The following is a 26,632-nucleotide window of genomic DNA, read 5'->3' as shown; positions in this document are numbered from 1 at the left end:
GGCACCTGCTAACGTTATTTATTACTTGAGGGTTATACTTTATGTAATTTCAGTAATAAAAACATGTTTTCGGCAACTACTCGATTAGTTCTTTTCCTGATAAGTGACCCCTTTCACATGAAAAACAAGGCCCTTTTTATTTATTATGGGAAATTCATGCTTTGCTGTACTAAGCAAATCCAAACTAGTTGATCATCAACTGGCTTGATTTTATTACTTCAGAGCTAGAAAGAAATGGGCTTTATATTTCTCAGTTATGCTGAAAGATACAGAGGTGTATGGAGACGATGGGGAGAAAATCTATCCCTACCAGGACATCTGGAGAAGTATTCAATGGGCCAGGACCCCTCTGGGCTCTGCTCAGCTGGACTGGCACTGCCCAGTGATCCCAACCCCATATACACAGCATAGGGGGTTCCGTCACAACTGTGACAAAGCTAATTGCTGGAAACAGCAGCACTTACAGAATTATTATTATTATTATTTTCCAAACCCGAGGACATTTTTCCATTTTTTGTTCAGATAAAGTGGGAGGGAGAGAGAGAGAGAGAGAAACATCGACGTGAAAGGGACACATTGAGTGGCCGCCACCTGCACGACCAACCAGGGCCGGGGACAAACTGCAACCGAGGTACATGCCCTTAGCAGAAACCGAACCCGGGTCTCTCTGGACTACAGGCTGACGCTCCAACCGCTAAGCCAAACCAGCCAGGGCCAGAATTATTTTCTAAACTTTTTTTTTTTTTTTTTGGTATGTGCCCCTAGCGGGAACTGAACCCGGGACTCTCTGGTCCGCAGGCTGATGTTCCAACCGCCAGGGCCAGAATTATTTTTTAAATAGAAAATCATCATGAGGCTGAAGGTAGAGAAGAAAACATCCTATAGATGACTCGTTTGGAATAAAAAAATGAGTTAACTGTACTTGGCGAGTGGGTCTGGTCTGCTAACCCCACTCACCTACCGCAGGGGAGAGTACCACCATGTTTTTATGGCCACATAGCAAGACTCCATTCAAATACTGTCAGAAGACTGACCCTGTGGTGGTCTATCAACTGACATGGCCACAGGGTACTGACGTGGTCAAGAGTCACCCGGTGGATGGAAGGCCTACCCCGAATGCATTACCCCCATCACACACCCCCCAGACAGCCTACCTCTTCTTTACTTCTGTTGTGTCCAAGAGTTGTAAGGACTGGGTGATATAGCAATCAGCAATCATCTGGTTTATAGAAACTTCAGCTTCTAACATCTGTGTATGAATTAAAATATAAAATATCAGCTTGTAGAATTCACTTTATAAATCTGGACCTGATATCTACTATTAAAATCTAAGCTCACAGAGGACACCTGAGGCAATCAGTTTTCAAATTATTTGAGCCTAACTGCAAAAAAATACTCAAGCGTCACTTCAGTTGCACCTATAAATATAATCTTAGAAGGAAAAAGATCCAACAATAACTATGATTAATGTCTGTTTATTGGGCATTTGCTATTTGCTAGGCACTGTGGAAAACCTGCATTATCTTGTTTATTCCTCAAACTTAGACTTAAATACTATTGTAATATCCATTTAAAGAGATGGAAGCTAAGGTTAAAGAAGTTCAGTAATTTATCCAAGGTCACTAAGCTTTTTGGCTGGGTGGATTTCATTTCATTGGATTGTGTGACAATGCAGACACATCAGTTATGTTAAGAAGTTCCAGTGAATTAAGCATGCCCACTGTGAAAGGCAGGGTCTGCCTATAACCACTGAGAGTATTTCTTTTTTTTTTTTTTTTAATGTTTTTATTGATTTTAGAGAGAGAGGAAAGGAGAGGGAGAGAAAGAGAGATAGAAACATCAATGTGAGAGAGAGACATCAATCAATTTGTAGACACCCTGAACCTGACACCTGGGCATGTGCCCTGATGGGGAATTGAACAGGTGGCCGTTTGGTACATGGGACAATGCTCAACCAACTGAGCCACACAGGCCAGGGCCCACCAGGAGTACTTCCAAATATACATCAGCACAAGCGTGGGGAAGCTCTTCTGTGAAGTTATTAGCCATACAATTATAATAAGACCAGGTTCTTCCATATTTTAGAGTGTTGTTCAGTGAAAATGCAAAGATGAGTTGAAGTCCTGGAACAGGCTTGTGGTCAAGTGGTATGATGTTTGCATTCAGTGGAAGTGAGGTTGTGCTAGAAGATTCCACTTACTGCAGAAAATCTAGTCCTGTCATTAATAAAATACAGCAATAAAACAAAATCTCGAAAACTATGGAATGTTAGACTTTTACATGCAATCACCTGACCACAGAAGACAGGTCCTCTCTGTATTTTATTTAGGTCTGTCTTTCCCTGACTCCTGCCCAGGGTGAGGGCCGCCAGGCTGGCAGACAGGTTTACCTCATACGCTTTCTGCTGTTCCAGGAGGGCTGGGAGGCTGTCGGCAACATTTATCTTGAGCATCTCTTCCACCTTCTCTAGGAGTTGAGCCCACTTTTCACAGCAGTAAAGAAACTTTTCATTTAATCTGATTCCCTGAAGCTCACTGTAAAGGTTTAAAAAACAAATAAAACAGAGCGGTATAAGAATGGCATTACTGAGTTCAAGCCGTTCATTTACCGAAACGGAAACAGAACCGTGGAGACGGCTGTCTGACCTGCAGCGCTCCAGCGCGGTCGCCGTGGCCCGAGTCCACTGCCGGTTCAGAGCCTGCAGTGTCTTTGCAGCCATGTCACTGAGCGGGAGCTTGAGGCTCACTTCATTCAGACGCTCAGCATCAGGTAGGTGGGCTGCCAGTGCCAGCACATGATTCTGGAGAAACAAACACAAATTCCAGATTTGTGGACGACAGATTTCCACACGATGGGAAGGTCGCAGAGATCCCGTGCACCATCCTCATCTCAAAGATGAGGGGAAACTGGGCCTCCGTGTATGAAGGACTTGCCCAGTCAAACTGCTAGTGAGTGTTGGCCCCGGCCTGAACCCAGGTCTCCGTCCTGTGGCTTCTCTAGAACAACAGGGTGCACACACGGCCAGAACCTCAACAGCCCAGCAAACAGAAAGTGATCTCAGATTTTGTCTTGCTTGAGGAAGGTGAAAACAAGCTTTTTTTTCTTTTTTATTATCCTCACCTGAGGGCAATTTTTTTGCATTTATTTTCAGATAGAGCGGGAAGGAGAGAGGGGGGAAGAGAGAGACGGAAACATCGATGTGAGAGAGACACATCAACTGGTCACCACCCACACGGCCCTGGCCCAACTGGAGCTAGGGACAAACTGCAACTGAAGTACGTGCCCTTAGCAGGAACCGAACCTGGGTCTCTCTGGACCACAGGCCGATGCTCCAACTGCTGAGCCAAACCGGCCAGGGCTTTTTTTTAAGGACCCATTCTGGACTTTCAAATTTCATTTGGTCTGCCAACAACTTGACCTTCAACAGATCATGCAGTTTACCTACTAATCAAATGGAAATTTAATCCTTAAAATAACCTTTGTAAAGCATAGTCCTTAAACATCTGTATTTTGGTAGACTCTAAAATCATATAAGAATACAAACTCATCAGGACTTTATTTTTAAAATGATATTCCAGAGACAGCTTCTAGGTCAACAATATGTTAAGCAAACATCCTTTGTGATACCCACGTTGTCACTACAACCTCGGCTGTAACAGTCTAGGTCAGGGTCAGCAAACTTTCTGTAAACGGCTAGATCATAAATATTTAAGCCCTTAATGGTTCATATGATCTCTGTTGCAACTATTCAACCTCTGTCGTTGTAGCATGAAAATTCCAATGAACCAAACATCAATGAAAGGGGACGAGTGGGTGCCGAGAGGGGGCCGCAGGCTCCTGCCTCCCGATCTACGTTACGAGGATTAGTACTTTAGGAGTACGCAGGATCCAGCAGTCTTTAAATCTCCCATTCGTTTATGTTAACTCTACTCACCTTACTAAACTAGTAAATGAAATATATGCAATTAGTCTAAAAGGGTATCTTACTTTTTTTTAATCTTCACCGGAGGATACTTTTCCATTTTTGTTCAGATAGAGTCGGGGGGGGGGGGGGTCGAGGTGAAAGGAACACATCAAGTGGCTGCCTCCCGCAAGACCCCAACCAGGCCCGGGGACGAATCGCAACCAAGGTACGTGTCCTTGACCAGAATCGAACCTGCGACTCATTGGTTCGTGGGCCAATGCTCTAACTGCTAAGCCAACCAGCCAGGGCTAGGGTATCTTACTTGTGATCTTTAACTAACCAGAAAAATTTATTTAATCACAACAGCCAATTCTTAGATTATTCAAGTTGACTGAAGCTAATTAGTAAAGACATCAAAAGTTAAACACCTACTAAAATTTCTGTGTATTATTACCAATAGATCCCTATGTTGTTATACTTTTCTAGAGTTTAGGAAAAACAGGGCAAGAATGAATGACATAAATTACTGTGTGTAAGAGTTATGATACAAACAGATTCTATAATGCGACAGTAATTAGCTTCTTTTTATCTTTTATATCACAACTCTTTTTTATCCTATGCTGGGTTTGAGCACTTAGAAATGATAAATACTGGCAATACCAGGAATGAGTCAGGATTATCTTCTTTTTCTTGCTGGTAGAGTTTATCCAAATTCTCTTCTTCGTGCATAATAAGACCTTTCAAAGATTCCAACCGGTCCCCAAAATCCTTAAACTGTGATAGAACAAACTAGAACAAAAGAAATTTTCATTAGAAACAATGTTCATGTGCCTACCGAACAGAATTAAGCACAACCTTGGGAGCTGCTGACAGGTCAAGTTTTCAACTCCCAGCAGCACATCACTATCCAGATTCCGGATATTCCCTCTGTGCCTCTGGCAAAGCCCTGGCCTTCCGGAGGAAAGGCTCACCTGCCCGAGGGGGCCACCAGAGGAAGGTCAGTACACTCTGACCCTCAGCCCTGCTACATATTTCCCCCTCCTGCTACTGAGATGTGACACCGGCCTTCCATGGCCTTCTATGCAGCTTTGTGACAGGGCACAACGGCTCTTCAAAGTGAACGCAGAGAACAAATGGCCCATGACGCAGTTTCCCCACTTGGAGGTCTAAAGAACTGTTGAGATCTGAACAGTGTATGAAACACATGACTTCTTGCACTAACATGGCCCATAAAGAAGAAATGGTTGCTTAAGATCTGCCCATTGCCCAGCTGACAGAACAATTACATACTTGAAGAATCACATCAAATGGCACATATTTGGGGGGCAGCTTCATTCTGTAGTTGCCCCAAGGAACAGTCCTCAATGCGTGGATTACTACTACTTCATAGGATACAAGGAATTGAGAGTAAGTAGTGGGGAAATGTCCGCAAGTACAACTGAAATGAAAAAATAAGATGAACCTCAAACTCATTTGCTTTCACAAGCAGCATCTTTTCCAAGTAGGAAGCCCTCTGGAGGGAGTGCAGTTGACCAGAGAGGAGCACGTGGGTGTCAGACTCCGCGGGCTGTGGGAGTCGATCCAAGAGAGTGGCATTTTGGAGAAAGGCTTCTTTGGTCTTCTGTACATCCTGCTGCAGCTCCTGGATAAGAAAAAGTGAGCCCAAAACATTTTCTCCCCCTTTCACAGCAAGGATCCCCAGCCCCTGTGTTCCATCAACATCTAGAAGAATTTCTGCCTGGAAATTGTGGGCTTGGCTTTTTGTTATTATTTATCTCAAAGAGCTGGAAAAGCTAAGCTTTCTTTACATGACACACATCATTGGTGCTGATCTGAAACCTGCCAGTTCTAGGAGAACACTGACCAGCAGAACTGGGGCTTCTAGTTTTTAGAATCTGGAGATCACTTGGGTGGGTCTTGTGTTTTCTATTTAATCATCAGACACTTTAGGAATCTGCTTTGATGCCATGTTAAGGGTCAGTGCAACCTTATCCTCTGAGACTCCGCAACATAAATGCATTTATTTGCAGAGACTATAGAATCTCATTAAACAATGAGACTCTGGTTTTGAGGCTACTTTGGAAATACTATGTGTGTGAATGTGTCTTTTGGTTTTCTTTTTAAAATGACAGATCAGGTAGAAGTTGATCAGAAGTACAGATCAGCCCTGGCCAGTTTGGCTCAGCGGTTAGAGCGTCGACCTGCGGTCCGGAGAGACCCGGGTTCGGTTCCCGCTAAGGGCACGTACTTCGGTTGCAGTTTGTCCCCAGCCCTAGTTGGTCGTGCGGGTGGCAGCCACTCGATGTGTTCCTTCATGTCGATGTTTCTCTTTCTCTCTCCCTCCCACTCTATCTGTACAAAAAATGGAAAAATATCCTCGGGTGAGGATAAAAAAAAAAAGAAGTACAGATCATATCTGTCGGATTCCTGTCTCTCATTAAATTGGTTAATAATTTTTGGTCTGTCCTATAGTATCAGAAGACACAAAAGGTAGCTGATCATCCAGTTTAAAATTTGAAAAAGCTTACTTTTGGGGCCTTTATTAACATAATAAGATAAAACCACAGTGGAAATTATACAGCTCTTAAATATAGTCACTATATTTATAGTTATAACTATAACTACAGAAAAGCCACATTAACATGGAGGCAAGTCCATAATTATCTTTTTTTTCCATGATTATTTCCAAAGCAAGAGATTCAACATCTATTATTCTTAGATAACCACAATCAGTTGAGATACTTTTGCTTTCATTTAAAACTTTGCATGAGATTTTAAAAAAATATATGTTTTTACTGATTTTTTTAGGGAGAGAGAGATGAAAACATGGATTGGCTTCCTCCTGTATGCCCCCTACTGCACAACCTGGGCACGTGCCCTGACTGGGAATCGAACCAGGACCTCTCAGTCCATGGGATGATGCTCAATCCACTGATCCACTCAGGCCAGGCTGCATGAGACTTTTGCTTTAGAGATTTACCTGCTAGAGTGAAAGGGGAGACTTGGAACGAGGTAGGGTCAGGTGTCCCCGATCCAGCGACCTGATGCCTGGACGTGTCCTCTGAGCCTCCACCTGGCCCGTGTCCTGCACAGCCTGCTCATGCACCTATCCTGACCCACCCGTCTGTCCAGTCCCTGGGTCTCAGCCCTCGGAACTAAGACCAATGGGCCTTGCACCCACCTTTATGTCCCGCAGGGCCGGGGTCAGGATCTCTGTCAGGTTGTTTCCAGACATGTTGATGTTTGCAAGCTGGTGGTACTTGGCTTCCTGCTGTTCCAGCCTCGTTACAGCCTCAGTGTGAGCACTGGTATAGGCCTTCCAGAGCTGTAGCAGACTCTGGGCCTTCTGCAACTGGTCTGCAATGTCGTGGTTTACCTGGGTCCACCTGTCAGGACAACTCGAGTGAGTCCTGATCCCATCCTTTCCCTTGCAGCAAAAGCTCGATGTACACACTCCCCCGGCAAGTTAATAGCAGATGGATCATTAACACAACACTGTTAAAGGCCTTTTTCATTAATTGCACCATCAATATATAAACAGAAGTCCAACTCCGAGTATTTCACTGACTTTATAATTCTCAACAAAAATTACAAAATTTGTGATTGGCAAGAAATATCAACTGTAGTATGAATGTCTTCAATCTTATGTTTCCAGTGGAACTGGCTGCCCATCTGGCCCACCCCTTAGTCTGTTTCTGCTTGGGATTTTCGTGTCCCTGAGGATTACACTGGGTATTTAGACTGAAAATAGTAGCTTTCTACTCTGGGGCTATAATTATGGTATTTCTAGATTGATTATACCAAATGCTTGAACAGGGCAGGTAAAAGCCTTCACAACATCAAATCATGCATGGATTCATCCTTCCAAACAGTAGAGGCCAGAATAGTATGAAACCAGTCATCTTGGATGATTAAGAAGATTAGACTTTCCAAGGCCCACGACACTTCATTTACCACATGTCATTAAGACATCTGATCTATTATTCCAATGGTACCTGATGCGATAAGTACCTTGTGTGAGTCTGTTGGCATTTCTCTTCAATTATTTCAGCAACCGAGGGGCAGTAACCTTTGAGTTTTCCAATAACCTCCTGGAGCTTCTGCCAACGTCCTTCACGGCTCTCAGCTTCGTCTTGAAGAGACTAAGAGAACAGAGCAGGGGATGTCAGTTCCAGAATGGCCTGGCTCATTTCAAAGACGGCAGCAGCTTTTTAATATTTGCTGCATATCGCGATAACAACACAAACCTCGATAGGACGGGGATGAACGATTAGAAATGTGAAGAAGAAAACAACTGAGAAGACATTCTTTTATTTGAGACACAAACTTTTAAAAGCGTACTTAAAAAACGCCCACCCAAACCCCAAACCTTTATGTTGTAAAATAATAGGAACATTAAAAATGAAGAAATATTCAATGTAAATACTAAGTTTCACTTATTTGGCGCATGTGATTCATTTTGGAATTTCAAGTTGTACTTTTGATGCTGGTGTCTAAAACAGCATCAATGTTTTGTGCTTTTCTGTCGAGAGGGCGAATGCAATGGTGTCCATTACTGTGTCTGCTTCCACTGGAGATTATCTGCCAATGATGTGTTACACCGAGACCTGGTTCTTTACCTGAAGGCTCTGCACCTGGCATCTCAGGGCCTCCAATGACAAAACCACAGGCTTGCTGTGCTCCATGCAGTACCAGAATCGAATGGTCATCATGTTCACGTCATCATAGAGTTTATCATAAATCTTCCACTCCTGCAAAACGGACTGCATGGAGGCCTTGAGCTCATCGACCTACGCGAAAAGTGGAAGCGTATTTAGAAAACCATTGATGAAGAGGCTGTCTCGTCATCATTTTTTTCCTTTCCAAGGACTCTAACTACCATTTAGGCATTTTAATCGGCAGGTATTGGAGGAGTTTCAGTGATTAACTGAAGGTGGGAAGGTTAGGTCAATGAACAGAAACTACCAAAGACGGCTGCGTTTCAGAACAGGTAACAGAAAACCCCAGAGACCAGAAGGCTCAGCACGGAGAGCGTTCAGCCTCGGGAGGGACAGCCCACGGACAGGACACGGGGTGAGGAATCGAACCTGTGCATACACTCCAGAGACAGTCTATTGGCTTTCTGACCTTGGATAAGTTATTTAACCCTTGGGTCTGTTTTCTCATCCACAAAACAGAGATCATAAACAAAAATAAATAAATAAAACAGTGTATGTGAAAATGCTCTGAAAGCTGAAAAGCGTTGTAAATGCAAAATGTTACCTGTGTCAGATGGCGCTTAAGTCTGATCACTACTAGTGAGCAAAGCAAAACTGGAGCGAAACGTGGTTGGCCAAAATGACAGGCAAGTGCTAATTAGGAGGAAATGCAACAGTGGGCATATTCTAATCACTAATGTGTTCAAGATCATTAAAGGATGAAGGTTGAAGCATTTTAATGACCTCAGATAAAATCGAGAATATATAAATATATATAAATATGTTACATAAAAAACATGTAAGTCAATAATAACTAAACTAAAATATGGGCAAAGGATTGAATCTCTCTAAAGAATATATACAATGGCCAGTAAGCATATGAAAAGATGAGTGACACCCACAGTCACCGGAGAAATGTAAATCAAAACCATAATGAGATACCACTTCACATCCACTAGGATGGGTTACAGACAAGTGTTGGTAAATGAGTAGAAAAACTGGAACCCTCCCTCACGCACTGCTGGTGGGAACATAAAATGGTGCGGCTGCTGTAGAGAACAGTTTGGCATCTCCTCTAAAAGTTTAATATAGAATTACCATATGACCTGCCAAGTCTACTCTTTGATATATACCCAAGTGAACTGAAAGTATATGTTCACACAAAAACATGTACACAAATGTTCATAGCAACATGACTCATAATAGCCTAACAGTGGAAACAAACCAAATGTCCATCAATGGACAAACTAAACATGATATATCCATACAATGGAATATTATTCCTCCATGAAAAGAAATGAAGTTCTGATACATGCTACATAATATTAATGATCTTGAAAACATGCTAAGCGAAGTGAAACAGATATAGAAGACTACATATTGTATGATTCCATTAATATGAAATGTCTCAAACAGAAAAATCCAAGAGACAGAAAGCAGCTTAGTGATTAGCGGTTTCCAGGGACTAGGGTATAGGGGAAGAGGGGAATTGACTCCTAATGGGTATGGGGCTTTCTTTTTGAGGTGAATAAAATATTCTAGAATTAGATAGCAGTGATAGTAGTAGCAAATTTCTGTGAATATACTAAAAACCATTGAGTTGTATATTCAAAAGGGTGAGTTTTATGGTGCAAATTATATCCCAATTTAAAATAAGGATCTGATTAGAAATAAAGTGTGATCACTATATTGGCCCCACCAGATGTCTTTATTTGTAGTATGAGGTCAAGATTTGGATGTAGCCACGAAAGCCCAGGTTCAGGCCCTCTGTTCTCTGCTTAACAACTACAGGGGTTACTGCAAATTCATGGTGAATGGGAGGCTTCCTTAAACCCAGAGGCATTATATTTAAAAAGAAAAGATTGGAAGAAAGAAAGGGAGACAGGAAGGAAACTCCTCACAGATGTACCTCTGGGAAGCTGGGACCTGTCTAGGTGGCAGGGGTAGCTGTGACACAAAAGCGCCTATGGGCACTTGGCACCCAAGGCACTGCCAAGGTTCAGGCCGCAGAATAGAACAGATGAATGGAAACGAGCTCAGAGACCAGAAGGATCACCATAGAGAGAGGTCAGCCTAGGGAGGAACAGCCCAGGGAAAGAACAGTGGACAAGGACTCAATCTATGAGTAAATGAAAAGTTGGTGCAATTTCTGGTGCTCTTAAGGGTAACCGCTTAGGATATAGCTTCATAGAGAAGAAATGGCACATGTGGTCTGAAGGAGAGGATAAAAAGATCATTAAGCACCATTCATTGCACTAGAAACAAGGAATGTTTTCAAAATGTTAGAAGTGGACTCAGCCAGTGGGGCAGCATTCATCGAGTGCTGCAGAGGCATCACTGCCAAGGTAGAAATAAGAGGAGGTATCATCACTTCCATTTTATAGACTAGAAAATTGAGGCTTAGAGAGGTTAAGTGCCTGCCTAGGACACTAGGACAGATAGTGGTGCTGCCAAGATCATTATTCAGGCAGAGAATGCAAAGCCCTTGCTCTTATAGACAGATGATCTAGGGTTTGTGTCCTCTGTATTACTTAAAAATAGCTTTATTCTATAATTAGTTCTAGAATATTTTCATCACCCCTAAAAGAAACCCCATACCCATTAGCAACCACTCTTCACACACCCCCTCTCCCCCTGATACTCATCTACTGTTTGTCTCTATAGACTTGCCTATTCTGGATATTTCACAAAATGGAATCATACAAGTGGTCTTTGGTGACTGGCTTCTTTCAATGTAGCATAATGTTTTCAAGGCCATCAATGTTGTATCTTGTATCAGTACTTCATTCTTTCTTATGGCTGAATAATATTCCATTGTATGAATATGCCACATTTTGTATCCATTTATCAGTTGATGGACATTTTGGCTATTATGAATCCCACTGCTATGAACGTTTGTGAACATGTTTTTGATACAGCTGTGTTTTCATTTCTCTTGGGTAGATACCTAGAGGTGAAAATGCTAAGTCGTATGGTAACTCTATGCTTGGCCATTTGAGGAGCTGCAAGACTGTTTTCCAAAGCAGATGCCCAATTTCACATTCACCATCCATGTCCCTGTTAATACCTGTGGTCACCTTACTTTTTATTATAGCTATCCTAGTAGGTATGGAGTGATTTCATCGTGGTTTTGATTTGAATTTACCTGAGTCAATGATGTTCAGAATCTTTTCATGTGCTTATTGGCCATTTGTATATCTTCTTAAGAGAACTGTCTATTTATATAATTTGCTCATTTTTTTTTCATGTGGTTATCTGTCCTTTGATTACTGAGCTGTAATAGTTCCTTGTATATTCTAGATACAAGTCTTCTATCATATAGTTTGCAGATATTTTTCTCCCATTCTATGGGTTTGTTTGTTTGTTTATTTATTTATTTATTTATATCCTCACCCGAGGACATTTTTTCATGTTTTGTTCAGATAGAGTGGGAGGGAGAGAAAGGAAGGGAGAAAGAGAAACATCAGCGTGAAAGGGACACAAGTGGCTGCCACCCGCACAACCCAACTGGGGCCGGGGACAAACTGCAACCAAGGTACGTGCCCTTAGCGGGAACCGAATCCAGGTCTCCCTGAACCGCAGGCCAATGCTCTAACCGCTGAGCCAAACTGGCCAGGGTGTCTTTTTACATTTTTGATGGTGTCCTTTGAAACATGTGTTTAATTTCGAAGAAGTCCAGTTTATCTGGTTTTTGGGTGGGGAGGGTATTGTCTGTGCTTTTGCTGTTCTGTCTAGGAAACCATTGTCTAATCCAAGGTCATCAAGATTTATACCTATATTTCCATCTAAGTTTGTAGTTTAGCTCTTACATCTATATCTTTGATCCATTTTGAATTAATTTTTGTATATAATGTAAATGTAGGAATCTAACTTCATTCTTTTATATGTAGCTATCCAGTGGTCCTAGTATTCTTTGAAAAGATTGTTCCCCCTCCACTAAAATTGTCTTGCATCCTCGTCAAAAATCAATTGACCATAAAATGAGGGTTTATTACTGCATTTTCAATTCTATTCCATTTATCTATGTTTATCCTTACCTAGTTCTACCTGCATGTTTTTTACATGCATTATCTCATTTAATCTTTTTTGCCCTCTACAGTTTTATTATATTGTAATTTACTGTGTTGTAATGATCTGTTCAAGTGTTTCCTCCAGTAGCCTGTGGGCTCTTTAAGGGTAGACACATTTATTTCCTTTTTTCTTTGTACCCTCTGCAGTGAGTCTAGTGCCTCACTCAAGACACGTTTAACAAATGACTCACACACAAGGGATGTTAAGCTTAACCCCTATGTTCTTGCTTGGGTTCTGGGGGAGGCATTAGGCTGCAGGTCACCTGTGAATTTTATTCGTACAGGTTATTCCTAATTCCCTCCTGGGACAAGTGGTTAAACAAAGACTTGAGTAGACGACAAATAATACACAATAAGGACTCTCTGGGAAATATGGACACACCTATAATTGGTTAGTATTTACACTTTTCTCCCTCCGGTAGTGGGGAAACATCAAGGTCGCAATGTCTGGAGATGCCTGTCCTCTCTCTTTTGGAGCTTTCCTCCTGGGAGGGGTAAATGACCCGCTGTCCTCCACCTTCCTCTGTTCTTTCTCCTCACAGGTGCTGTTTCTCCCTACCTCTGCCGTTCTCCCTATGCTGACCATGCTTTTAGCTTCACACGGCACTGGAGGCAGGATCAGCCTCTCCCTGAGGCATCTCCCTGGCGGCAGGGACTCGGCCACTCCTGCACAGCTGCTCCCGCACATCTGGCCAGGACACAAAGCCAGATGCTGTATGGTTGGGCTGTGTGACTACATTAGACAAAACAAAGATAACCAAGTGGATTTCTAGACTGCCAGTGATGTTGGAATTGGTGGCTTTGTCTCTAAGTATCCAGTGCAAAAAAGTGTGGAGGCTTTGACATGCTTTTCTCTACTTCAGTATTTTTTCTCAGCCAGTTTTCAGCTTTTGGTACAGAGCAATTCTCCGTGATTAAACAAGAACAAATAAGATAAAATATGGACATGAAGAGAACTGGCGCACTTCAAATGAATCCTAGTACCTGGCTGGTGACACTGCTCCTCTTCTGAAATAACCCATCAATTCTGGATGCCGTATCTTCTAGCAACGGCAATGTCCCACTCTCCAAAGTCAGGGAACTTTGTCTCAACTCGTCCAGAGCTTTGGATTTAACGGCAAGTTGATTTTCTATATCCTAGACGGGCAAGAGAAAATAGCTTTCGTATGTACAACATCACAAAACAATAAGGTGTAAGAGATAGGAGTTTGTTCTTTTCAAGGAAAAATGATATTAGAGTATATTATTAAATAACATTACACCAAAGGCATTAATCATAACACTCTCTGAATTCCATTTTTATAATAAACTATTACAATATAAAGTCACATTACAATATGAATTTTTTACAATAATTTCAATTATTATAGGGGTCTAGATTTTATTTATTATTATTTTTTTATTTAATTTATTTTTGTTACGGATGTTTTTCCCTTTCCCCCCATTGACATCCTCCTCCCATCCCCACACACCCCGCCCCAGCACTGCTGTCTATGTCCATTGGTCATGCTTATATGCTAAGTTCTTTGGTTCATCTCTTCCCTCCCCACTGTCCCTTCCTCTGAAGTCTGGCAGTCTGAACCCTACTTCTATGTCTCTGGGTCTCTTTTGTTCATCACAAGCGTCTTGATAACAAGTGCTTATCATCATGGTAAAGTGGAAAAGAGTCCATCCAGCAGACACAGTCCCCATCCATGTCCATCTGTACTGGCTGTTGGACCAGGCATTTAAGTTCATTAAACCCCCAACTTCGCATTTTCTCAACTGGAAAATAGTGACGATACCCCACATTGTGCACAGCTTGGAACTCAAGTGAAACCAGGGTGGCCTGTCGGGGACGGAGCACTGAGCTGTGGGATGTAGGCTTCCAGCCACGAGCCATGTTGGGTCTGAGGTGTCTACAAAAATGCTAAAGTGGAGTGGCTAGTGGGAAGTCAGGACAGGACAGGACCATGGGAGAGCTCTCTTAGAGTGGCGCCGCTGCTCCGGTATCATCCAGCACCATTCTGTAACTTTCTAAGCAGAAGTGGGTCGGACGAGTGGTGCTCAGCTCCAGGCAGAAGGTGCAGAGCAGCAGACCCTGCGCCATCCGCAGCCACAGGGACAGGGAGGAGCACAATCAGGGCAGCGCGGACGGAGGACTAACCTCCATCTGGGCAAGGGCATCCCACAGACAACTAAACAAAAAAGGGCACGGCCAACATCCTCAAGCCCAAATGTGATTTAGACAGTGGTTCCAAAGGACAAGCAGTCCTCTGGAGAAACAGTATGAAATACCCCAAATCAGTGAAATTTTGGAGTCATTTTGTGAATGTTTGGTACATTTGAAAAAAGACATAACAGCCCAGCCAGTGTGGCTCAGTGGCTGAGCATCGGCCCATGCACTGAGAGGTCACCAGTTCACTTCCCAGTCAGGGCACGTGCCCGAGTTGTGAGCCCGGTCCCCCGGTACGGGGTATGCAGGAGGTAGTCAGCCAGTTGATGTTCTCTCTCATCGATGTTTCTGTCTCTCTCTCCCTCTCCCTTCCTCTTTAAAAATCAATATACAAAAAAAACACAAAAAACCAACAGTTAAAAAGATGCAACAATTAGAAAACATCTACGTCAAAATTCCCTTTGAACATTTTTTCCTTAACACCTCTTAAGAATATCAATAACTATGAAAAATACTTTGTTCTCTTTACCATGGAGAAAACAACCATGAATAATGATCTGTTTGGCATAAAAAAGTGAGTACATGGGGATTTGGAGGCAAGTCCCAAGAAGCGACCACGGCTCGCCCTGCGCGGACTGGAGAGCCCACCCTGCGCTGGGCAGGTGCTTCGGCTCACCTGACAATCCAGGAGCACCTTCTGCACCGAGACCACATTTTCAGGTTTTTGCAAAGTTTTCAGTCTCTCCTCTTGCGCCTCCATCCAGTTGTTCAAAATCTGTATTTTGTTTTCATTCTCAGTGATACTTTCCAAAAGTTGTTCTAAATGTTGTATCTACAAGTGTTGAATAAGACCAGTTCTTATTTTAAGCCACATGCTTTAAAATGTAAATGTCATGATATGATGTTTTAAATAGCATATTTTTCTTCTGAGATTTTTAGTAGGTGTAAGATTTCCCAATAACTTTTGTAACAGAAATTTACAAATCAGAAAACAGAATTTAAATCCTCTTTAAAAAATAATTCTAACATTTCAAATGAACCCTAATCTGCTAAGAAAGCTGTCTGTTTTAAAGTTTTATAATATCTGGCCCTGATCAGTTTGGCTCAGCAGTTAAAAAGTGTTGGCCTGTGGACCGAAAGGTTGGGTGTTCAATTCTCGGTCACGGGCATGCACCTGGGTTGCAGGTTCGATCCCTGGCCCCAAATGGAAATTGGGGTTTGGTGGGAGGTAACCAATAGATGTGTCTCCGTCCTCTTCCTCTCTCCCTTCCACTCTATCTAAAAATCAATGGAAAGATATCCTCAGATGAGGATTAATAAAAAAAAAAGTTCTAGCCTGGCTAGTGTAGCATAGTGGTTGAGCATCGACCCATGCACCAAGAAGGTGCAGGTTCTATTCCTGGTCAGAGCATATGCCCAGGTTGTGGGCCCAATCCCCAGTGGGGGACATGCAAGAGATGGCCAATTGATGTTCTCTCTCATCAATGTTTCTATCTCTCTCTCTAAAAATTAATAAAGAAAAAAGATTTTTTTAAAAAGTTCTATAATATCTGAACAAAATAAAATCATGCTAACACTCAATATTATATATTATACATACATATACAATATTATATATTTACATATGCATATGTGTGTGTGTGTGTGTGTGTAAAATTTGTATTTGTTTTCTAATATGTCATGGATGCTTGCTTTATTAAAAGGCTGCCCAATATTTCATTGAATGGACACAGTATAATTTGATTAATTATTCCTCTGTAGTTAGAAAATTAAGGCATTCAACTTTCCCCAGTATAATTGTGAATTTAATACTTTGTGCACATATCTTTCCCTTTTTGAGAGGCTATATATGATAAATGTTTAAGAGGTGGACTGCTGGGTTAAGAGATAAAACAGATAAGATGATAATTATGGTTCTTGAATTTTCTGAATATTTTCCAAAAGGGTATTTAAGCCATTATCTGAAATGTGTGAATGTGATAGCCTTGGGCTTTTATCTTTATCTTATTAAATTCTTCTAATTTAAGAAGGGGGTAATGCTACATTAATGTTTATTTTAAATGTCTGATAACAATTTGTTGATTATAGTTTTCTTTTTTGTGAATTCATGTTTTTGTTTATCACATACTTGAATCTTTAATTGTATAAATCCATTTGTATGCATTCTCTACACAATAAAGAAATCAACTGATTGTCCCTACCAATTACATACAAAGATTAAATATTTTTCCAGGAATATGTTCTCTTAATCTTTTCAGTCATGAAATAAAAATCTACAAAAAAGGCCACATACATTTTTCTTCCTTTTTATAATCTTTTTCAAATGGAAATACTTTGCCGCTTTTGAATATCTACTTTCACAGAAAATGTCAAAATCTCTGACCAGTTAGTAGCCTCACATAATACTTGACATCTTAAATAAAAATTTATCCTCTTCACTTGCCTAACTCAAGTTTCCACTAAGAAATCTCCAAAGAACTACTTTCATACTCTCTTATGGAGAATGCTAAAACATATTAAGGGCTATCACGATGATCATTAGGCCACACTGGAAATGAACTATGTGAATGTCTTTGCAAGTTTTTCAGAGAGTGGTATTTTGCAAAAGCCACACCCTGCATCGGAATGAGGTGAGAGCACACCTTTCTATTTAGTGCTCCGTGTACCCGGTGCCACTGGCGGTTCATCTCTCCCAGGTGTTCTGCAAACTCCGTTCTTTCATAGCGCTTACTTTCTACATCACAGGTGCTTAACTGCAGTAATGACTGGTTAACAAAGTCGACTATCCATTGTTTATAGTCCATTTCCATTCGAAACTCCTAAAACAAAACAAACAAACAAGATGGTGAGATGAACTGGAGTTCCCCTTTGGTGCACTCAAGAAGGCTCCGAGCTCTCATCCACTAACCAAGGGGCACCTGTCAGGAGTTCTGGTCTACCTTCTCAAACCTCCCCCATCAGTGGTCTGCTTTATCTGAGTGGAGAGGCTTTTTAGAAATTCCACATTCCTGGGAACAGACGGACTCACTGCTTCCAAAAAGACTGAAAAGTCATAGGCAGCACAGTGTGGTGGCTGCATCATCTGAACCACAGTCAGGACCCAGGGACTAATGGAGGGTTCCTGTGAGGGGCTACCTGAGAGCTACCCGGGAATTCAGAGCCATCCTGCGGGCTCGTGGAAATGACGCGGGGGAAAGCGGAAGTTAAGACTCCCAGAACACCCAGAACACCTTCAGGGAACTTGACCAGTTTAGGCAGCTTCTATGTTTCTCTGGGGATGGTCTTGGCTGCCTGGTTGGATGACTTTAAGTGATACAGCAACCCTAAAGACACCTAGGACCAAACACATTTCTGTCAAGCCTGCAACTTGTTGAGTTTATTCTGGCAAGTTCCAGAACTTCCTCAGGAGATATCCAAAGGGGAAAACCAGGTGTTACATGCTAGGTTACTAGAGTCTGCAAGAATACATTACCATGGATCCTCTAAAGATTCTGCTACTCATGAAGTTAGCATGGGATAGAATACAAAAATAAAATCCTTGCCAACATCATGTTTGTGATTAAGCCATTCATCTTCTGCCCACCAGAGGCTTGAGCCAGCAACAATGACCAGGGTCTTCATTCATCTCTATTTCTAGGGGCGAACACTATGCCTGGCACACAATAAATGTTTCTGTGTGGCTTGTTCAATATTACTTAAATCTACTTGAAATCAAGTATCACAGACAAAGCCACATTCATATCTATTGGTAGGATATCAACTTTTCCTTACACTGATTTCCCTGTATCAACTTATTCTCTTATTCAAAGCTCAGTTACTTAACACCTATTGGCTGCCAGGCACAGGGCTAGGTGTGCTATTTCAGGGAGGTGAAGCACAGCCTCTGCTCTGAAAAAGCTGTCAAGGGGGGGAGACAGGCAACCAAGCAAATAATTATAATACCATTTGGTAGGAGCCACTGATAGTGCCGTGGAGACACCTAATCCCTGAAAGTAAACTAATGCAGCAGGGAGAGTCAGGAGTAGATTTCCAAATGAGAAGATACTTGAGCTGACTCTTGAAGGATGACCAGGAGGATTTCTACAGGTAAGTGGGGGGCACGGGGGTGTCGGCGAAGGTGAGCATGTAGAAAAGCATGAGAAGGGAGAGCACCAGCGCAGCTGAGGGAGCACAAGTCACTGTGCTCAGGCCGAGCCCGGAGTTTGTATGGGGGAATGAGACCAGGAGGCTGGACAGGCGACTGAATACTGTCCGAGGGTGATGAGAGCTATTGCGGGAAGTTAAGCAGAGTAAGAACAAGTCTACTAAATCCTCTTTCTTAAGAACCATCCAGCACCCCATCCCCCCCCCCGAATTAGTTTTTCTAAATTATATCCGACATGTTTTTCTTTGTTTAGAATTTCCCCTCCGATCGTCTTGCCTTCTTATTTGATGAAATAAGACTTCTGGCTCCTTTCGGATAATTACCTTGTACTTCTGTAGACGGTTTTTAACTTGAGATGCGGTTCTCAGTGAAGGCTCGGAGTCTTCACCTGCAGTCTGATGTTCCACATTGTGCATCCAGCTAATCATCTCTGTGATTGCTTTACGAGACGGCAATTTCTCCATCTGAAGCTACAAGGACAAAATGATTTCCATTTAATTACCTGCAGTTAACAAAATGAATCACGGCATTGCTGAAGATGCTATCTGGTCTGATAAAAGGTCATGCTACATAATTATGTAGGTTGCTCACAAAAACAAACCCAGAATTCAGGCTGAGACTAAACGACCCCAAAACAATGACAATGACCTTCATACAAACTAACACAGTGGTGCAGATAAACTGGGAAATAAAGTAATTAAGCCTGATTTCTCTCTCAAGAAAGATCCCATTGGAGGAGAGTCCAGTAATTAAGACCTATATTCAGTGGTGCCAGGGAAAAATAGGTAGTGTCAATGTAAATTATTGAGTCAAAGAAAGAATTTTAAAATAGTTGTGAGCTAACAAGTGAATGCTAATTTAAATGCTGGGTCTTTAAATACTTACCTGGTGAAGCTTTTCTTGAATATCTGGAAGTTGAGTTATGAGCACTGTCCACTTCTGCTCAAACTGTGCTAACGAAGCTCTCAGTGCAGCCGTATCCGCTTCTTTAAGATGAAGAAGTTGGTTCCCGGTACTTAGAACCGCGGTCTTCAGGGAGGACTTTTCATCGAGTTCCTTTGAAAACTCCTAGAGGAGACAGTTTTAAAAGTTAGAACCCTTAAAAACTTAAATATAGAACAGGGTAGCCAAGAGCCAGAGTAACTGGTTAGAGTCCAAAACAAAATAATTGGATTCAACTCAAATAATATCTGTATGTGGATGTATATGCATGTATGTGTGTGCATGTGAGCGCGTGCGCACACACGAGCGTGTCACAAATGCACTTTCCCTATGAAGGGTCACACACTGTTCCAGACATTAGACATGTGGAAGGAAACCAAAAAGGTGAAACTCCTGCCCCTTGAATGGCTTACAAGCTACTGGATTAATATTTTAAAAGACAAATCATTATTTCAACTTTAAAAAAGAAGGCATGGGGCACAACAAAGTTCATATTAAATAAACTAAATGCAACAAATTGTTAATATATTTGATATCTTTCCTGTGCACTTATAGGTTTTTAAAGTATATTTTAAAATATCTATATTTTAATACCAAAGTGAATCATAGCTATAAAATATGAAAAATGCAAAGAGAAAATACTTAAAGTTTTCAAAAGTGTAATTAAAAAAATTTTTTTCCCTTTATTGATTTTAAAGAGAGCGAGGAAGGGAGAAGAAGGGAAGAAATAGAAACATCAATGAGAGAGAACATCGATTGGCTGCCTCCTGCATACCCCCACTGGGGATCAGGTCCCCAACCTGGGGCATGTGTCCTGACTGGGAATCAAACCAGTGACCTCTTGGTGCATGGGTCAACGCTCAACCACTGAGCCACACAGGCTGGACTATAATTTATATTGCAAAAGTAATACTTTCCTTTAAGAAACATCTCAAAACAATAGGACAATAACATTTTTTTAAAAATGTATTGATTTTAGAGAGGAAGAAAAACATCAATTTGTTGTTCCACTTATTTATGTATTCATTGGTTGGTTCTTGTATGTGCCCTGACCAGAGATTGAACCCACAACCTTTGGTCTATGGGGACGATGCTCTAACCAACTGAGCTACTCAGCCATGGCTAGAATAACAACATTTTAGAAGAAATATCAGGTCTATATAATTTAAAACTATGTGTTTATTAACATTAACATTTATGACTTAATACTCCTCTGGTTTTTGTGGGGGTAGGAGAGTTATTATTATTTTCATTTGTTAAACATACCCCATCTCAGAGCAAGTTTTAAACTTATATATATGTCATAGGGTCAATTAAAAATATACTTCATGCCCAGTTGGTGTGGCTCAGTGGTTGAACATCGATCCATGCTCCAAGAGGTCACTGGCTCAATTTCTGGTCAGGGCACATGCCCAGGTTGTGGGCCAAATCCCCAGTAGGGGGCATGCAGGAGGCGGCCAATTGATGTTCTCTCGTCAATATTTCTCTCTCTCCCTCTCCCTTCCTCTCTCTCTAAAATCAATAAAGAAAAAAAATATAAAAATAAAAATATACTTCATTATTATAAATGCATAAATAAGCAGTATATACAAATAGTTCTGTGTCTGGAGAATGCAGCTGCTACAATCTTATTCCTTATCCACAAACGATTACGGAGACTATCACAGCAGCCCTGAACATTTTCCCGATATTTATTTCTGACCGATTATTATCTGAGCATATTCTATTACAACTTACAAAGAAACTGTCTATGTTGCTTCTGATTGTATCCAAGTCCTGAGACACATTGAGAGACTGTTCTTTCCAGTAGTTCAGAGTTTGCTGAGAAGATTCCAACCACTTGGTTAACTGGTCCGAATCTCTGTTATAACTACCAAGAGCAAAGTGAGAGAAAGAAAATTAGAAACACTCTTGATGATGTGCATCACCTGCATATTTTCTTTTTATTGTACTGTATGTGTTCCTGTGTTCATCAGCCCCATTATTCAGAAAATCATCATGTTTATAAGGAGTGTATCATTTTATCTCAAACCTGATGCTCCTGGCATTTTTATGACTCTCTCCATTATGACTAATCAAGAAGAAAGAGGCATTTTAAAGCCTAAAACATTCTTTTTAAAATTTCTTATTAAAGCTACACAAAAGTAAACGCATAGGGTAAGGACAGATTTTTATCCATCAAATGTCCCCTTATAGATGTGTTAATAGTAAAAATATAATCAGCGTTTGTATAAGTTATGTAACAGCAAAGTTCAGTTGCCCAGATGCCAACATATTTATCTGATAGTTTACCCAAGCAAATTCCCTTTTGTAACTTTTAAACTTCCTTAGGTTAAGACAGCCCCTTGAGGGAGGAGAATGAGGTTTAAATGTTCTATGTTCTCTCCTTTCCCCAAGGGATTCTAGATTTTATCAACTAAGCAAAAAAAGTCTCCGAAGAACTCCAAAGTCTTTCTCAAACTATCCTGTTAGTTAAAATTATTTAATTTCTCTTAAGTTTTAAAACTTTTGGAAGAGGAGCCCTGGCCAGTTTGGCTCAGCGGTTAGAGCGTCCGCCTGTGGTCTGGAGAGACCCGGGTTCGGTTCCCACTAAGGGCATGTACCTCGGTTGCAGTTTGTGTCCCCTTCACATCGATGTTTCCCTTTCTCTCTCTTCCTCTCTCTCCCTCCCACTCTGTCTGTACAAAAAATGGAAAAACGTCCTCGGGTGAGGATTAAAAAAAAAAACTTTTGGAAGAGGAAAGAGCAATATCATGCCATAAAGGTCACGTGTATAATTCTGTAATTCCTAGCTTCCACAGAACTGATTATAATATTAACCTGAGTCTAGCACACCAGTATCCGAGCCTCCAGATCCCATGGAGCCCAGAAGAGGGACCTGGCTCCCTTAGATGGTCAGAAAGAAACTGTACAATGGGAACCAGGTCATGAAACCCAGGGGCTTCAGAATCCCTGAGGTCTTTCTCCACAGCAAAATGTGACGCCAGTCGATCCCTCGGAAAACACACCTGAGCAGGTGCTTGAGCAGCGTCTGCAGCCTGTGCAGCTCATGGTCGATTCTTTTGTTCAGGGACAACCACTGCTCTTCCAGTCTTGCGGTCTGGCCCTCCAGTTCAGGACAGCGCACCGACGCCGCCAGCCGTTTGCCGTCATTCAGAGTCTGGTAAAGCCGGGCATGCTTCTCGTCAATGTTTCTTTTTATTTGCTAATAAAAGTCAAGTCATAGAATGAATTATTTCAAAATGAAACAAGCAATCTACTCACAGACACTTCATAAAAGACCTACAGTCGAGTCTACTGAAGAAACATGACCCCATTCCTAACCCTCAAGAACCCTGCAGTCTGGCTAGACAAACAGGATGGATGGTTTATTGATCACGTTTCACAATGACAGTTTCCGACTAATGTATTTCTACTGCACAGATTAAATCTACAGACTTAGCCATATACACAGAAAACAAATTCACAGACCTATTTAAAAATTTAAAAAGCCAGCAGTCTACATACGGGGCACATCTGTTTGTAGACAGGTTTTGTGTGACCTGAAGATTATTTTGAAAACGTAGGAAATTTTACATAGAAATCGGGGTTTCCTGCGACTCTGGGAAAACTGGAAGATCGAGCCACCGGGGTCTGTATTCTCGTGGGGTGACATGGGGCAGCCACAGCCTCCTGCCGAAGAGCCTGCTCTCTCCAGCCCCCTCCGCCCAGTCCCCACCACCCTCACTACAGACCACTCAGGGGCCTAGTTCTGTCCTCCTGCCTGGTCCCTGTGAGCCTGCTATATTGCAGCCTAGATAGGAAGGGGCTCAATAAGAAAATATTTCTTTATTATCCTTTAGACCCAACTAGGAGGGAAAACTTCATTTCCAGAGTCTTCTAAATGTCAAGATTCAGTAAGGGAGAAATGAAGACGTCAGGAGACTAACTTAAAGCAGACAGCACATCATTAACAAAACTTATTGGGAAGAAAAATAAAATTCTCCACAACTGTGAACACAATGACCCCCTGAAGAGAACTCTGTCTAAGGCAATTATCTTCCATTGCTGGGTTCAGATAATGACATTTATCCTGACAGCTATTTAAATTTAATCTTTAAAAATAAATTATGATCAAAGTAGAACTTTTGCCATTTTCCAATTGACTTAAGCCTTTTTAAAGCCCAAAATTTTACTTCCAATGTCCTTCCTGTCACTCGCATTTGTGACTCCCCATCCCATTGCCCCAGCCTGCAGGCTAGAATAAAATGTCCAACATTAGTTTAAAAAAAGAGAAAGGTTCTAATTTTCTAAGCCTTCAGTGGGAGACTGTCCATCTTTAGAGCATCCCTGATAAGTTTTAATTTTCCCGTTTCGTACATGGAGTCAGACTGCACTGGTCACTCGGCCCGTGTGGTTCCGAGCCAGCTTTGGAACACAGGTCTGTTTTGACTCGAGGACACACCACTGACACCGACGTTCCACATCCACAGACCTGCACTCATCGAGACACAAGGCCGAAAACGACCCTGAGAAGTCTGCGAGAAGGTGGCTTTACAAGGCGTCTTTTAGTCTGGCAAATTTATTTAAATGTCTTAGAATAATGATTTCATTTTTAATAGAATCACAGGTTACATTTTAAGGGATATAGTCACTTCTTGGAAAATAATCAGGCTTATATTAGTTTGGCTAATTTTAACTGGTTTTTTTTTTTTTAATAGAATGAGGTTTAAAATGCTATCTGTTTGCAACTGCATTCTTTGAGCTGTGCAGGTGCACCTTCTGTCTCCCTCGGCTAACAAACATCCAAACGGCAGCTGCCTGCCTACGGAAGACTGACATTTATTTACCTTAGAGACAGGCTCCATACAACAAGATGGCCAAGAGGTCAGCTGTAGCTTCCTAGGTGTTTAGAGAACTGAACAGCGTTCGAACCTCTGGAGTATGTTTCCAGCAGGAGCTTAAATGCCTCTGAGGAATGGCAGGACCCTCCCAAGTATGCCACACTTTCATTTCCCATCCAGTCTACTCAGGCAACGAACCTGGCTTTGAAGTTTTAAACTTGGTATGTGATAACTACCTCTGGGCACATAATTCAGATTCTCTTTACTTACAATCTAAAGTGAAAACTTAATAGTTTTTTATTGTTATTGTTAATCCTCCCCCAAGGACATTTTTTCCATTGATTTTGAGAGACTAGGAGAAAGGTGGGGGAGGAGGACAGGGGCTGGAGAGTCATCGATGTAAGAAAGACATATCAATTAGTTCCTCCCAACTGGGGCTGGGAATTGAACCTGCAACCCAGGTACATGCCCTTGACTGGAGTCGGACCAGTGACCCTACAGTTCTCGGGCCGTCACTCTAACCACTGGGCAACGCCAGGCAGGGCAAAACTTGAGATTTTGAAACTCGTTTTCACCTTGTCGGCCATGTTCTCAGTGCCACTCAAAAATGATTTTAAGGCTTTATCTTTTCTGTGGCATCAAAATCTGAGACACACACTTTGATAACAGTACTAAAAGTTACACAAGAAAATGTTTAAAGTTCAAAATCCCACACCACTCACATACACACACGAAGTACTACAGACCATGCTTTTGACAGCCTAAGTAGAAGCAAAGTACCTGATAAAGTGAAATCCTTTCCACCAATCTTTCCTCTGTCTCTTCCACCAAACTCACAGAGGGCAATGTAGATACAAGGATCTCCAGGTCCTTCTCAAGAGATGCATAGTTTTCATCAAATTCTTCCCATTTCTAGAGAATCAAGAACATAAAACCACAATAGGAGACCTCTTACTTAAATCCAGACTATGACAAAATTAATCATAAAACTGAAAATGAACTCTGAGACGTACATAAAATTAAAGCACAGATTCTAGGGGGTTCTGAGAGACATAACCCACTCTAGTTAAGAGCTTAGTGTCTAATGGAAATCCCACTGCCATTGTGGAGAAGGTTTTAAAAAAATCCAGTTGACATTAGCATTTTACGTTTGTCTCGTCAAACTGAGTTGGGACTGGAATGATTATGTTAAAATGATATTCTCAGCAGACACCATAGCGGAGGCTTTTGAGACACGAGAGAACCCCTTCTTGCATTTGCAAAAGCAAAGGGTTCACTTTGAAAGCTTCTCAACAGAAGCTCCTGTTAGACTGCTTCCTTCCTGCCTGCCCCCACCCCGTCCACGAACATCACCCTACCATGGTGCTTAAAGCATCCTCTCACCGTTTGAGGTGGTGGTGGCTTGCTTACCCTTCATCTGGAGGCGCAGTATCGCCTTCGTCAGAATCGTGTCTTATCCTGGCTCTCTGTTCCCACAGAAGCCCCCTTCTAGGGTCTCCACACATCACAGAGCCAACTTATGGACACTCAATAGTATATGTTGCTAATTCTCATATATACTGAAATAGTGGGTCACTTGACTATTAGGGGCACTCACTGGGATCATAAAGTCTTATTTTTGATGCCATGAAATATTATAATATCCATCTGACACACTAACTAGAAAATTTTAGTAGCATAAAATAACACCATATCATATCACATTATATAATTGAATGTTTCCTTGCTTTTTGTTTATTTCCTTCAGGTGCTAGCATCCACTGCATTTAAAAAGTTACAGGAGAAAATTTTAAAATTAAGAAAGAGATTAATTTTTTTCTTGGAATCTGGACAAGGTTGTCATGAATCCGCTTCAGCAACAGAAAGATCATCTGATTCAGGAAGTGCAGTTTCTGAA

The 26,632-nt window shown here is 41.6% G+C and overlaps 1 protein-coding gene across 1 annotated transcript in view; it reads right to left on the bottom strand.

Annotated features, from left to right (window-relative positions):
- SYNE2 (spectrin repeat containing nuclear envelope protein 2) overlaps positions 1-26,632 on the bottom strand; it is a 288,966-nt gene that overhangs the window by 44,955 nt on the left and 217,379 nt on the right. Inside the window, exons 79-94 of the mRNA XM_036246314.1 lie at positions 25,516-25,647; positions 22,921-23,117; positions 21,650-21,782; positions 19,856-20,038; positions 19,294-19,440; positions 17,469-17,645; positions 15,503-15,658; positions 13,656-13,808; positions 8,524-8,694; positions 7,916-8,046; positions 7,086-7,290; positions 5,367-5,546; positions 4,565-4,693; positions 2,646-2,800; positions 2,390-2,534; positions 1,155-1,249 (exon numbers count right to left, since the gene is read on the bottom strand). Coding sequence (XP_036102207.1) covers positions 1,155-1,249; positions 2,390-2,534; positions 2,646-2,800; positions 4,565-4,693; positions 5,367-5,546; positions 7,086-7,290; positions 7,916-8,046; positions 8,524-8,694; positions 13,656-13,808; positions 15,503-15,658; positions 17,469-17,645; positions 19,294-19,440; positions 19,856-20,038; positions 21,650-21,782; positions 22,921-23,117; positions 25,516-25,647 — 2,489 coding nt within the window. The remainder of the gene's footprint in view (positions 1-1,154; positions 1,250-2,389; positions 2,535-2,645; positions 2,801-4,564; positions 4,694-5,366; positions 5,547-7,085; positions 7,291-7,915; positions 8,047-8,523; positions 8,695-13,655; positions 13,809-15,502; positions 15,659-17,468; positions 17,646-19,293; positions 19,441-19,855; positions 20,039-21,649; positions 21,783-22,920; positions 23,118-25,515; positions 25,648-26,632) is intronic.

This window comes from Molossus molossus, unplaced genomic scaffold, assembly GCF_014108415.1.
Source record: "Molossus molossus isolate mMolMol1 unplaced genomic scaffold, mMolMol1.p scaffold_m16_p_1, whole genome shotgun sequence".
Lineage (NCBI taxonomy): Eukaryota > Metazoa > Chordata > Mammalia > Chiroptera > Molossidae > Molossus > Molossus molossus.
The sequence above is the reverse complement of the archived record's forward strand: the minus strand, read 5'-3'. Positions and strand labels throughout refer to the sequence as shown.